General features: G+C 52.5%; 1 protein-coding gene across 4 annotated transcripts in view; it reads right to left on the reverse strand.

The window, feature by feature from the left end:
• The window catches only part of ABCC1 (ATP binding cassette subfamily C member 1 (ABCC1 blood group)), a 126,438-nt gene extending 118,461 nt beyond the window's left edge, over positions 1 to 7,977 (reverse strand). Inside the window, exon 1 of one of the 4 annotated variants that reach the window (XM_070566659.1) lies at positions 7,817 to 7,977. In XM_070566659.1, coding sequence (XP_070422760.1) covers positions 7,817 to 7,864 — 48 coding nt within the window. In that variant the 5' untranslated portion in view covers positions 7,865 to 7,977. The remainder of the gene's footprint in view (positions 1 to 7,816) is intronic. The other 3 variants (XM_070566658.1, XM_070566661.1, XM_070566660.1) reach the window with 3 other exon arrangements.
• Positions 7,978 to 13,257: the final 5,280 nt, after the last annotated feature.

Consider the following 13,257-nt stretch of genomic DNA (forward strand, 5'->3'; position numbering starts at 1 on the left):
GCCCCTGGAATGTCAGGGTTAACTCAGCTCGACGAAACCCTTTCATACACAGGAAGCAACATGAGCCCGGGCAATGCCCAGCTTGCTCAGTGCTCTCACACAACAGGCGCTTAATAAATGCTCGTGGGTCCATCGGAGAAGTATAAACTATGGCAGCCAGCTGATAATTAGAAGCATCCAATTTCAAAACACACATATCCATCAACCCAGCAATTTCTTACGGAGGGCTATATGGCACTTAGCCATTTACATCCATCAGCATACACGCGCAAAGATGAGGGCCCGGGAAAGTTCCAGAAGGCCCTGTGGACCATTCCAAAAATCTGGAACCAACCCCGACAGCGCCCAAGAGGGGAGTGGCGGGCTACACGACACAGTCACGGAACAGAACCACCTGTGGTTTGTAAAGAAGTGTCATTTCCTTTTTCTTTCGATTTGCGTGGAGTCAACATGGACAGAAAAGCAACAGGTTTTTAAGCGAAGGGAGCAAGATACAGAACATTATTTAGCGTATGAACCCACTTGGGGAGAAAAAAGAGAGACACAAGCCACTGTCTCCCACCCACCCCTTCACACCTATTTGATATGGTTGAAATTTTTCTAGAAGGACACCCGAGAAACTAGCAGCAATGGCTACTTCTGGGCACCGAGCGTGGGGAGGGGAAGTCCTGAAAGTTTTACTTTCCCTTTATGTTCTTCTAGACTATTCGCCTTTTGAAAAGGAACAGCGCAAACCAAAAAAATTATCACCCCAGATCTTTCTCATGCAATCAGCCAGATCAACTCAGTAACATCTAGTTTTAAAAGAAGAGTTTTCTAGCAATCTATAGAAAGTCATCTTGATCACGCAAGCAAGCACCTTCAGGGCTGGAGAAAGCCCTTGGAGGGAATCATGGGCAGCTGGAGAACGGAGAAACCCCCCCGCCCCGGGTCTGACCCTGAGGGGCTTCAGCTGATGATCAGAAACAGCTAAGACTCGTAAAAAAAAAAATTTTAATCTTAAAAACCTGAGACTCTTTCCAACATAAATGGATCAGAAGCTCTATCGGGGAGCAAGTATTCCTCCATTTCCTTGACAAGCTGGGGTTAGCGTGCTCCTGGGAATTTCCAGGCCCTTATTATCCCCACAAGCCATTTACTAGTCTTTTATGCATTTTTGCAGAATGCTCCTGGGAAGATTTTTGTTTGTTTTTGGTTTTGGGGTTTTTTTGTTTTTTTGTTTTTTGCTGAGGAAGATCAGCCCTGAGCTAACATCTGTGCCAACCTTCCTCTATTTTGTATGTAGGATGTCATCACAGCATGACTTTGGTGAGCAGTGTATAGGTTCGTGCCCAGGATCCGAACCCACGAACCCCAGGCTGCCAAAGTGGAGTGTGTGAACTTAACTGCTACGCCCCCGGGCTGGTCCCCAGGGAAGATTTTTATGAGATGGGCTCTGCAGTCCTTTGAGTTAAACTCGGTGATACTTTGACCACAGCAAGCACCACAGGGCCTTTGCACTTGCTGTTGCCGCTACCTGGGACTCTCTCTTGCCCCAGTCCTTTGCACAGCCCACTTTATCATTCCGGTCACAGTTCCAGTGTCACGCCCTCCAAAAGGCCTTCCCTGGACATCGCTCCATCATAGCCTGCATCCCCCCAATTGGTCCCAGTTTATGTCTTTGAGGCACCTGCCACTACTCAAATTCGTTTGGGTCACCCCCAGTGAAAGCTCCATGAGAGCACGAGCCTCGTCTCTCTATTCATGGCTGTATTCCCAGCGTCTAGAACACTGGCCACATGTGGTGAACACTCAGTGAATAAGGCTGAATAAATGAACGAGTGAGAAACGGTTGTGGGAAGAACAAGAGATGGAATCCAGTGTTTCAAGGACCATACTGAAGTCCTGTCCTGGAAAACAGGCACTTGATAAATGCTTTCCGAAGAGGAGGGCATCCCCAAACAAGGACTTCCCTAAGAGGCCAAGAGAGGGTAAACTGAGGTTCTCAGAGAGACAGCTCACGGAAAGGGAGGAGAAAGCCCTATAAAACCTCAATTACTACCTACGGGTCTGGGATGCCTGCCTAGAGCCACCCTCCCCAGTCATCTAGACCCTTTTTCCAGAACTTGGCAAGCTGCCCCAGGAGGTGCACCCCACAATTAAACCGAGGAGACATCTGAGCGGAATCTGGATGTTATAATTGTCCACCTACCCCGGGGCCGTCTAAAATGAAAGAGCAGCGCTTCAAAGCCGACCTCAAAAGATGGGCGTTGTCCCCCTGCAACCGAAGGGTCCCACGCATGCCAACCAGAAGGGATCAGGGGAGAAAAAGGCACCCTCAGCGGAACAGCCTGGAAGCAGCCCGCAAGGTCCTTCTGTGGCTCACTGGGGTTTAACCCCCTGACATCTCATTAAGCTTCTCCAAGGCAACCCCAACAAGCCAAACGAGAAGTCGAACAGCCTCCAACTCCCTGGGAAACACGAGGACATGGGCCAAAGTCTTGCCCAGAATTTCTTCTCCAGCTTCCTCCACGCCAAGGGCTGTGTGACGGGCCCCTAAGACCTGATGAAACCCAAACCTTATCCCACCAGGAAAATCTGGAGCTGACACGCAAATGAGATGCTTGCTTCCAACTCCTCGGGCATTGATAATTAGTTTATCCTCCCTCTCCTGCCAACCGGGCTCGTGCTGGAGCCAGGGTCTTTCCAGCATCAAACCAGTGATTCAGATGGGCCCCAGTCACTTCACCAGAAGGCTGGGCTCAAAGCAGGGGATGCCAGCTCAGATACCTACAGGTGCCAGGGGGGTTCCATCAGCGAGGGACGCAAACAAGGTGAGAAAGCAGAGCGAAAAAAGGCAACAGACACTGGGCCTCAGAATTGAAGGTGCAATAGGGAGGAGTGGGGACTGCGGCAAACTGGAGTGAGCAGGCCCGTTCTGGAGGGGGCAGCCCCAGCTGACCACTAGCACGGCCAAAGGCAGGCCCTCGTGCTATCAGATCTAATTTTTCAGGAGAGATCAGAAATCCAGATTTTTCTGTGAAATCTACCAATCAATAAATATTAGCAATTACAGTAATTCATAATTTTTAAAAAGGCAAACTAGCACACTGGTGGGCCAGATCTAACCCTCTGTTTGGAACCCGTACCTGAAACATTCAAACTCAAATGTTGGGGCCAGCCGAGTGGTTAAGTTCACACGCTCCACTTCAGTGGCCCAGGGTTTCGCAGGTTCAGATCCTGGGTGGGGACATGGCACCGCTCATCAGGCCACACTGAGGCAGCGTCCCATGTACCACAACTAGAAAGACCCACAACTAATAATATACAACTATCTACTGGGGGGATTTGGGGAGAAAAAGAAAAAAAAAAGGATTGGCAAGTTATTAGCTCAGGTGCCAATCTTTTAAAAAAAAATTCAAATATTAATTGAGCCCACTGTGTGCAGGGTTCTGGGAAAAGAGAGACAGACAAGACTCGGTCTGACACTTGCAAGATAAAATATAAGCAATCGAATGTGGAAGCTGGAGGGCTGGTCCACCTGAGGACCCCTCCCAGACAGGTGAGTGACTATTTCATCCTTAGAGATCTCCGGAAAGGCTTTGACCCAGCTCGAAAGTCATTCCAGTGCTGCAGATCACTCATGCAGTCAACAAACATTTACTAAGCATCTACTATGTTCCAGGTGCTGGGATTCCAGCCATGAAAACAGAGACAGGCCAAAACCACTGCCCCGGTGACAATGACCTTTCCACAGGCAGAAACTGAGGCAGGGAGTAAAGAAGTCAAATATCTGTTGTATTAGAAGGCGGTAAGTGCCAGGGGAGGGGCAGCAGGGACGGACTGGGAGCCCAAGGAAGTGGCAGGGAGTCAGGGCGACCTGAGGTGACATCTGAGCAAGCAGGTCAGAGAGGTGATGAAGCCAGAGCCTCAGAGGCCTCTCTAAGCCCTTCGGCTGTTCCCTGGAGGGCAGTGGGGAGCCACAGCAGGGTTTTAAGCAGAAGGGAGACAAGATCTGAACTGTGTCTTAGGAAGATCCTCTGGCTGCCGGATTGAGACTAGACTGTAGGGGTCAAGGATGGACAGGGGGAGCAGGGAGGAGGGAGTGTTCAAACCCAGGAGGGAGCCTGTGGTGGCTCCAGCCAGAGCCGTAGGAGGGGAGGCTGCAAGAAGCAGGCAGATCTGGAAACATCTCGAAGGAACGGGCAACAGGATTTGCTGACAGATCAGACGTGGGATGGGAGGGAGAGAGGGGAGTCAAGGATGCTGGGGGTTTGCCTCTGTGAGAACGGGGCTGCCATTAACTGAGATGGGGAGGGCTCAGGGAGGAGGGTCCCAAGCTCCTTTCGGGACATGGTAAGTCGGAGATGCCCGTGAGACACCCAGAGGGAGGGATCAGTTCCTAGAAGGTGGGCCCACCACCGCGTTCCAGAAGTGAGGCACCTCCAAGAACATCACCGACGGAGCTGGTCCAGCTGAGGGAGGGAGGACACAGACAAACGGACTGGCCACGGCCTCCTTCTGCACGGAGCCCCGGATCTGCCCAGTCCTCTCAAAGGCTCCCCTTGCCTCCTCCCGGAGCCATTTACCTTGTTCCCTTGTCCCACTGCCATTCTGGGCCCGAGACTCCACATGCCTGAAGTGGGGCGAGTGGACAGGAGGACCGCCCCCCCCCCCCCCGAGCTCCAGGATCCCTTTTGGCTCTAATGATGCACAAGGAAGGGAGAGAGGGGGAGGCTGGGGGGGGGGGGAGGCACGGACAAAAAGGGGAAGAAGAGAGGAAGATGGAGAAAGGAAGAGATGGGTCTGAAAACCAATAGGGTATTTGGAAGATGGACAAAAAATTGGCTCTTCATAGTCTGATGCAAAGCCAAGGGGAGCCACTGAGGCAGGAAACAGACTGACTCCAAGACCGATAAGCATTTACTGAACGCCAACTGTATACCAAGCAGCAGACTTCTAAGTACTTGCCAATGATTCACGCCTTTGTTCCTCCCCACCCTATGACCGCTGTTCCCTCAGTGCCGTGTTAGCACCCCCGTTTTCCACGTGGGGAAACTGAGGCATGGAGGTGGGAAGTAACTCGCCTAAGCAGAGTCAGGATTTGACCCAGGGGATGCAAGCACTCGCCCTGAGCCACCACGCCAGCCTGCTGACCGATTTGTTTTCTCTACTTTTCGACATTTTTCCAATTTTTCTCCCCAGAACATACAACCTATCAGTATCCATTTTTTAAAAATTAACTTGCAACGGGAGGCCCAGGCCCATTTTCCCAACCATCATTCAAACATCAGCCACAAAACAGCTCCTCCTAGCAGGCCCAGTGGAAAAGGGCAGCCCCTATTTTCCATCTAGATGACCAGCTTTCTCCTTTCTCATCCTAGAGCATTTGCCTGCAGCAAGGAAGGAAGTCAGCGGAACCCTCATCTTGGGCCGTTTCCACGTTCTGGTTTTTCTGGACGTTTCCTGGGGCCCAACAGCAGGCAATGGCCCAGAAACAAAGCTCTTATGATAAGAGGGTCATGTGGGCCAGTCACCTTGACATCTAAGCACACGCCCTCGGTCAGGGAGGAGCCGGCATGAGGGGATGGGTGGCCCAATCCCATCCCCACCAGCGAAAGAAAAAGTGGGCCCAAAGGAAGGTCAAGCGACTTGAAACACACAAGTCCATCTTCGGAACGAATAATAATAACCAGCGTTTGCGCGGGGCACGGCCTGAGATGTTTACACAGATGAACTCATTTACTCTTCCCAACAACCAGAGCAGGTTGGGACATTTTTGGCCCCTGCCCCCATTTTACAGATCAGGAAACTGAGGCACAGAAAGGCAAAGTGGCTTGCCCAAGGTCGCCCAGTCATCCAGTGGGCTGGGAGGCCAGTCTCTCTGGGCCTTGCACGTGCCATCCTGGAAAACGCAGGAGGTACGTGCGTTCTATTCCAGCTGGTTTCTCTGGCTGCCAGGAAGCTCGCATGCCCCAGCTGGGCACTCTCAAACTCCGGTTTCAGGCCACCTCCACAAACTGGGGCATCGGGCAAGTCTGGTGAGTCCAGGAATCCAGACGGAGGAGGGGCAGAGCTCAGTCTGAAAGGCCAAAGACTGGGGAGACAGGCAGGGCCTGGCAGAGGTGAAGGTCATGCCCAAGGCAACCGAACCACCTGGCAATTTCTGTATCAAAAAGTCCTTGCAAGGCTTTACCAGGACGAGCTGCTTAAGCTAAATAAACAGAGGACACCCCCAGAAACACTTGGCTTTAGAAAACCTCACTAGCCATCAACTGCCAGTTGCCATCAATAAAATATATCCTGACGCAGAATTTAATTTATGGTTGACTATTTTTTTCCCCTCTGCAATTTAGAAGAAAAGAAACAAGTAAATACTCCAGAATTCACAGCCACACTAGGCCAGATGCCCACGTGGATGCTGCAGAAATCATCTTGCTGCTGTTACACCTGGCGCGGGGCACCTGGACGCCACAGGTTTTCTTCTGTCTGCTAACTCGAGTCGACTTTGCAAATTTTCTGCCCTCGAATCACAATCACAAGACCCTGAATGCAAAGCATCCGTACTGTTTCCAGCCCTGGAGTAACTCTCCGATCCCACTGGCCTGAAAATGTGACACATACCAAGGTGTGTTTGCGTGTTCTACCAAAGGATACCCCTCCCAAAAATAAAGCCTTTCCCTGGGGCTCTCACGGATCACTTTCCAACCCTCTGAACTCAGCCTGCCGCCAGGAGAGGACCACGAAACAAGACAAGAAGGTATCTGGGGATGCTGATCACCAGCTCCGAAGAGCCAGACATGTTGCTCTCTCCTGATTCGTAAACAAAAGTGGAAAAACTATCAGATCCAGATTTGCCTCTGGTGTTTACCCATAATCAAGATGGCATGACACCAGCGTGCCCTCCTGGAACAAAGGGGCAAATCGCATTAGAGGAAAGCTAATGCCCAAGACGCTGGGGATTAAGCCACAGGAAGTGGACTAGCGAGACGTGCCCGGCTCAGCGCTGCCCATTCAGATGAAAACTTGCCGGGGTAAAACCCAAGGCGGGTCCCCCGGAGAGCACCTAATTTCCAGCAGGGGCCTGGCACACCCGCAGACACTAGGGTCCCCGGCGTCCTCAGCTGCACCCCACACCTGACCTGTGGGCCAGGCAGGCATGGCAGGGAGCGAGCAGCCCTACCTTCTTTCCTGGCTGTCCCTCCAACTTCCCCAATTCTCCTCCTTTTCCCCCAAACTCTCCCCATCGTGATCAAGCAGAAAGAAAGTAAAAGATGTCAAAGATCTGTAACCACAGCAGAGTAACCTGGATGCAAAACTGGAAGGGAGCAGACTTCAGCCCCTGGGGAGCGCCCTCTCCACAACCTGAGCCCTCCCCAGCTCAGCCCCTTTGGCAATGGGGTGTTCCTGGCGAAAGGTGGGGGGGGGGGGCCACCAACCCACACAAGAGATGGCAGAAGTTAAACAGAGTCAGCCCCCCTTCCTGTCCCCACCTCTGGCGTCCCGTTCCCGGGCGCGTTATTTTTAATGGGGAAGGGACTCCAAAGCAACAAGAACCTCTCTTTCCAGCCCCCTCCCCCAGGCTCTGGCCCCTCACCTTCCCCCCCGTCAACCACCAGGCTGGGCACATGCACCACCACCGCCCCGCTTCCCTGGACTTGGGCCCCCCCAAGTTTTCCCCCATCAGTTGCACCCCCGGGGGGCGGCTGCGGCGGGGGATGGGGTGGGGTGGGGTGGGAGCGGGACCCCCGGGCTGGCTGCAGAGCTGGGGGCCGCGGCGATTGGGGGCTCCCGGGCCGCCCTCCCCGCAGCGTCCCGGCGGCCGCAGAGCACGTACCCAGAGGGGATCGGAGCCATCGGCGCTGCAGAAGCCCCGGAGCGCCATGCGGCCGGCGGCGGGGGGCGGCGGGCGGCGGACGGCCCGGCTGGCGGCGGCGCAGGCGGGAGGCGGCGGAGGAGCGGGGCCGCAACGCCGCCTGGTTGGCCCGCGCGTCACGGGGATGCGGCCGCCCCGCCCCGTCCGCCCGCGCTGCCTCCTCCCCCCCACCTCCCTCCCTCCTCCCTCCCGCCGCGCGGCCGGGCACGCAGGGTGGGGGCAGCCGACCCGCCGCCCCCATCGGCTGCGCGGGGGGCCGGTGCTGCCCCCCACAGAAGCCCCGGGCGTCTTTGTGTCCTGCCCCTCCGCCCCGTTTTCCAATCCTGCTGTAACAATAACGACGGCCACGGCACCAGTAATCATAACCACCAGGGGAACCCGGAGACTGCCCAGCCCCTTTGCTGCGTCCCCACTGGATCCTGACTCGTCCCACTCCCCTTTCACGAAGGCAAAAAACAAGGGGCAGAGAGGTTGAGGGGCTTTTCCAGGGTCAGAACCCAGCCGGCTGACTTCCAGAGCTGACGTAGAAACAGGAGGAGGTGCATAGTCCCGTGAATCTGCCCTCTGCAGATGGAGAAACTGAGGCTCAGAGAGGTGAAGTGACTTGCCCAAGGTCACACAGCTGGCAGGTAGCGGAATTGGGACCCAGACACAGGATCGGTCTGACTCCAGGGCACTTCTGGCCCGGAGGTTCCCAATGTCCTGTGTGTGAAGCATCTTGGCATTTTCTGGAAACCTCTTTGAGCAGCACAATAACCAGGTTATTGATCCTCACCTTAGAGGTAAAGAAACTGAGGCCTAGAGACACGGTAAGAATTAACAGGCCTTCACAGCCGTGGGGCTTCCTAAGGCTGTGTTCTTAGCAACAACATGAATTAACCTGTATAATTCCTCACAAGAACCCCATGAGGCCAATGGGAGCGTTATGCCCATTTGCAGTGGGGGAGGCTGAGGCCCTGCCAGGCAGAGTGATTTGTCAGGATTATGCGGACAGTAAGTGGCAAACCCAAGCTTTGAGCCCAGACAGGCTGGTTGGGAAGGGAGGCATCTGCAACGCTAACCATCTTGCCATATTGCCCCAGAGCTGTTTAATGCACAGGCAGCAGCAGAGGGAGAAGAGTTGGGGCCAGGGGAGTGGGAGCTCTGCTGTGACACCAGCCACGCCTCTCCTGCTTCCCCACCTCCTTCCCTCCCCCGCCTGATGTGTGGTTTCCATCACACGCACACACACACACACCGCCATACCAAATAAAACAGGAACAGCGTTAGAATTCGAGACACTCCCCCTCCCCCACCAAGGACCTAGTGAGTGAAGGCGTCAGATAGGATCGTTTCCTGTGATTTTTTTATTGGCCCCCAGTTCCGCTCAGGGTGACTGAGTTTTTATGGGATAATTTACTTTCAGGTGATAATGCTCCTTGTGCTGTTGCTTCGACACAGATACAGTCAATAAATATTTACTGAGCATCTACTATCTGCCAGGACTTGCTAGGAACGAGAAAAAGTTGGGCTGCTCCTATGGAGCTTAAAGTGTTGGGGTTTCCGGTGGGGTTTTTTTTTAAGTGGTTTTTTTTTTTTTACGGGAGGAGAACAGGTTCAGCAAATAAAAAAAAAAGAGTATTGACAGCTGTGAGCAAAGCTAGGCAGAGGAAATGGGAGTGCAAGGGCCTCAAAGGGTTCTGGCCTGGCCGCTGCTGGTGGAAGCCAGGGAGGGCTTCCTGGAGGAAGGACCTTGAGCTGAGATATAGTGGAGTCTGGTTTCATGAGGCCTGGGTTGTGTTCCCAGCTGAAGAAAACAGCGTCTGGAAAAAAGTATGAAGTGGGACAGAGCAGGTCCTTGGAGGAACCTGAAGACAGTGTGGGGTGGCTGGAATCCAGGGGAGAAGCAGAAGGGACCCATCCAGAGCGGGAGGGATCAGAAAGGGCCAGAGCAGGCAAGATCTTGTTGGCCAAGGGCGAGGTTTTAGCTGTGCCCTGAGAGCAGTGGGGAGCCACTGTGAGTTGTAAGCAGGGCAAAGGACAAAGCAGATTTCTTTCCATTTTTATCTAAACCCTTTATTCATTCATTCATTCTTATATTTATTGAGCAAGCGTATGAAAAGATGCTCAACATCCCTAGTCACCGGGGAAAGCAAATAAAGCCCCAGGGAGATAGCATTGCACGCCCACCGGAATGATCAAAGCGAAAACACCAAGTTTTACCAAAGATGCGGAGCCACTGAACTCTCCCACTGTGTTGGTGGAAATGTAAACTGGTTCAGCCACTTTGGAAAGCTGGCAATTTCCACTAGCGCTAAACGCACAATTACACTGGAACACGGCCTGGGACTGGTTTCCAAGAGAAGGGAGTGCTTATGTCCCTCAAAAGACATCTACAAAACATGTTTGGCACAGCTTCATTCAGAATAGGCAAAAACTAGAAACGACCTAAATGCCCATCAGGAGCTGAAAGGGTGAATGGATGGTGGCATGTTGACACAATAGATTACTGCACAGCCGGAAAAAAGGGATCAAACACATGCAACAATATGGATGCATCTCAACAAGATGTAATAAGGAGCAAGAGGAGCCAGACACAAAGCATCTTCCACGGTTTCAGTGACCTACAGTCAACTGCAGTCCAAAAATATGAAGTGGGGGCCGGCCCGAGGGTGTAGTGGTTAGGTTCACACCCTCCGCTTCAGCAGCCGCAGATTCGGATCCCAGGTGCGGACCTATGCACCGCTCATCAGCCATGCTGTGGGGGCATCCCACATACAAAATAGAGGAAGATTGGCACAGATGTTAGCTCAGGGCCAATCCTCCTCACTAAAAAAAAAAAAAAAAAAAAAAAAATTTATGAAGTGGAAAATTCCAGAAATAACAATTCATATGTTTTAAATTTGGCGCTGTTCTGAGCAGCGTGATGAAATCCTGCTCCATCCTGCTCCATCTGGCCTCGGATGTGAATCCAGCCCTTGTCCAGCGTATCCACGCTATATGGGCTACCCGCCTCTTGGTCACTTCGTAGCGACAGAGCTTGTGTTCAAGTCACCCTTACTTTACTTAATAACGACTCCAAGGCATAAGAATGGTGATGCTGGCAATTCGGATATGCCAAAGAGAAGCCGTAAAGTGCTTCCTTTAAGTGAAAAGTGGAAAGTTCTCTCAACTTAATACAGAATGAAAAAAAAAAATCGCATGCTAAGGTTGCTAAGATCTACGAACCTTCTCTCCATGAAACTGCGAAGAAGGAAAAAGAAATTTGTGGTGGTTTTGCTGTCGCACCTCAGATATGTCTGTATAGGAAAAAACATAGGCTGTATAGGGTTTGGCACTCTCCACAGTTTCAGGCATCTGTTGGGGTTCTTGGGACGTGTCCCCCACGGATAAGGGGGGCCGACTGTAGATGATGAAGGAAGTCAGAAGAATGGTTATGTTGGGGGGGCGATGATTAGGAAGGGGTACAAGAGAGCCTGCAGGGAGCCGGAAATGTTCTCTAACCTGACCGTAGTTACCTGTTTTTATACCCACGCACACGCGTATATTTTAAAATTCATTAAACTGGACACTTAGGTTGCTATAGTTCTCTCTCTAAAAGTTATGCCTTAGACAGAAATTTAAAATAGAAAAGAAAGAAAGAAAATAAAGCTATTTACGGGAGCCTGTGTGTGCCAGACACACAGCAGTGAACAAAGCAGAGCCCTCTGCCCTCGTGAGCAGGAAGCAGCTGATGGCCCAAACAAACGAGCAGACCGTTTTCCAGGAGCGGAAACTGAAGCTTAGTGGGATGAGGGAGGTTGTCCGAGATCCCACGGCTGGGATGTGGCAGACACGGGACCGGCCCAGCTCTTAACCGCCGAGCCCTCCCGGCACGCCTCTTTCAGCCGCAGACTCAACGGCCTTCCGTTCCTCTTCTCTCCAGCCCCTTCCTCCCCATCTGCCGCTCTGGCACAATCGCCAACACCCTCCGACCTACGGGCTCTGGGCCCTGGGCCAAACCCACCCAACCGACAAAAGACAAAATAATTGGTGATGAAATTGCAGGACCTGGATTTCAGGCGTCAGCAGCCTTGGTGCCCTGTGAGCTCCGTGAATCGTATTGACAAGCATGCCAGAGGGATCCTTTTCATTTTCCCCTGGAATCATTGCATCCTCCTCCTGGTCATTTATTTTGTAATCCTTATCGTGGTTTGTCAGCATTTCATGACGTGCTTGCTCCATACAGGCCTCCCCAGCCAGTCTGGAAGCTCCCGGCCACGGCTGTCTCTCACCTGGACTGCCTCACCAGGCTCCTTCCTCGTCTCCCCACCCCGGGCCCTCCCCATGGCAGCCAGAGGGGTCCCAGCAAAGCAGGAAAGCTACCACCCCGCCTGAAGCCGCCCATGGCCTCCCATTGTGCTCAGTACAAAATCCTGCCGTCTATGACCCTGCAGTTCCACTTCTGGATACACACCCACAAGCAGTGACAGCAGGAGCTCCAACCGATCTTTGCACACCCACGTTTACAGCAGCACTGTTCACAATAGCCAAGAGGTGGAAGCAAACCAAGTGCCCTTTGAGAAATGTATGGATAAACAAAAGGTGCTATATACGTCCAGTGGAATATTATTCAGCCTTAAAAAAGAAACTCTGACACATGCTACAACAAGGGTGAAACTTGAAGACAGTGTGCTAAGTGAAATAAGGACAAATATGGTACGAGTCCACTTATATGAGATACCTGGAGTAGCCAGATTCAGAGAGACGGAAAGTAGAACGGTGGGTGCCAGGGGCTCATTCGGGGAGCTATTGTTTCCTGGGTACTGTTTCATGGGTAGCGTTTCTGTTTAAGAGAATGAAGATGATGTGGAGATAGCTGGTCCCCACCTCCAAACCTTTACCCCCAGTGGTCCGTGTGCTGGAACCCTCTGCCTCCAGGTCTTCAGTTAGCCCAGGGCTTCCCCCAACCCGGGTCTCCGCTCAGATGCCATCTTCTCAGAGAGGCCTTCCCGAACAATCTACCCCGAGTAACTACCATCCCCTCTATTCATCCCTTGCTTTATTTTCTTCACAGCACCCAACACTATTTTTTAGTTGGCTCTTCTCTCCTCCTAGAATAAGAGCGTGACCTCGTCTTCCTTCATGAATTCCATCAACAAATCCTTGCTGAGCGTCAGGCACTGTTCTGGGCGGGAGCTGGCGAACCACCCCCAGCCGCCTGGTTCTGTAAATAAAGCTTTATTGGAATCACACATAGTGGTTTATGTATTTTTTGTGGCTGCTTTCCCGCTACAACCTCAGAGCCACGGAGTTGTGACAGAGACTGCACGGCGGAAAAACCTCAAGTCTTTACTGTCTGGCTCTTTACAGGACAAGCGTGCTGACCTCTGGTCCAGGCACTGGGGCTACAAGGGGGAGCAAAACATACCAAAATGCTCGCT

This window comes from Equus przewalskii, chromosome 12, assembly GCF_037783145.1.
Source record: "Equus przewalskii isolate Varuska chromosome 12, EquPr2, whole genome shotgun sequence".
NCBI classification, from domain to species: Eukaryota; Metazoa; Chordata; class Mammalia; order Perissodactyla; family Equidae; genus Equus; species Equus przewalskii.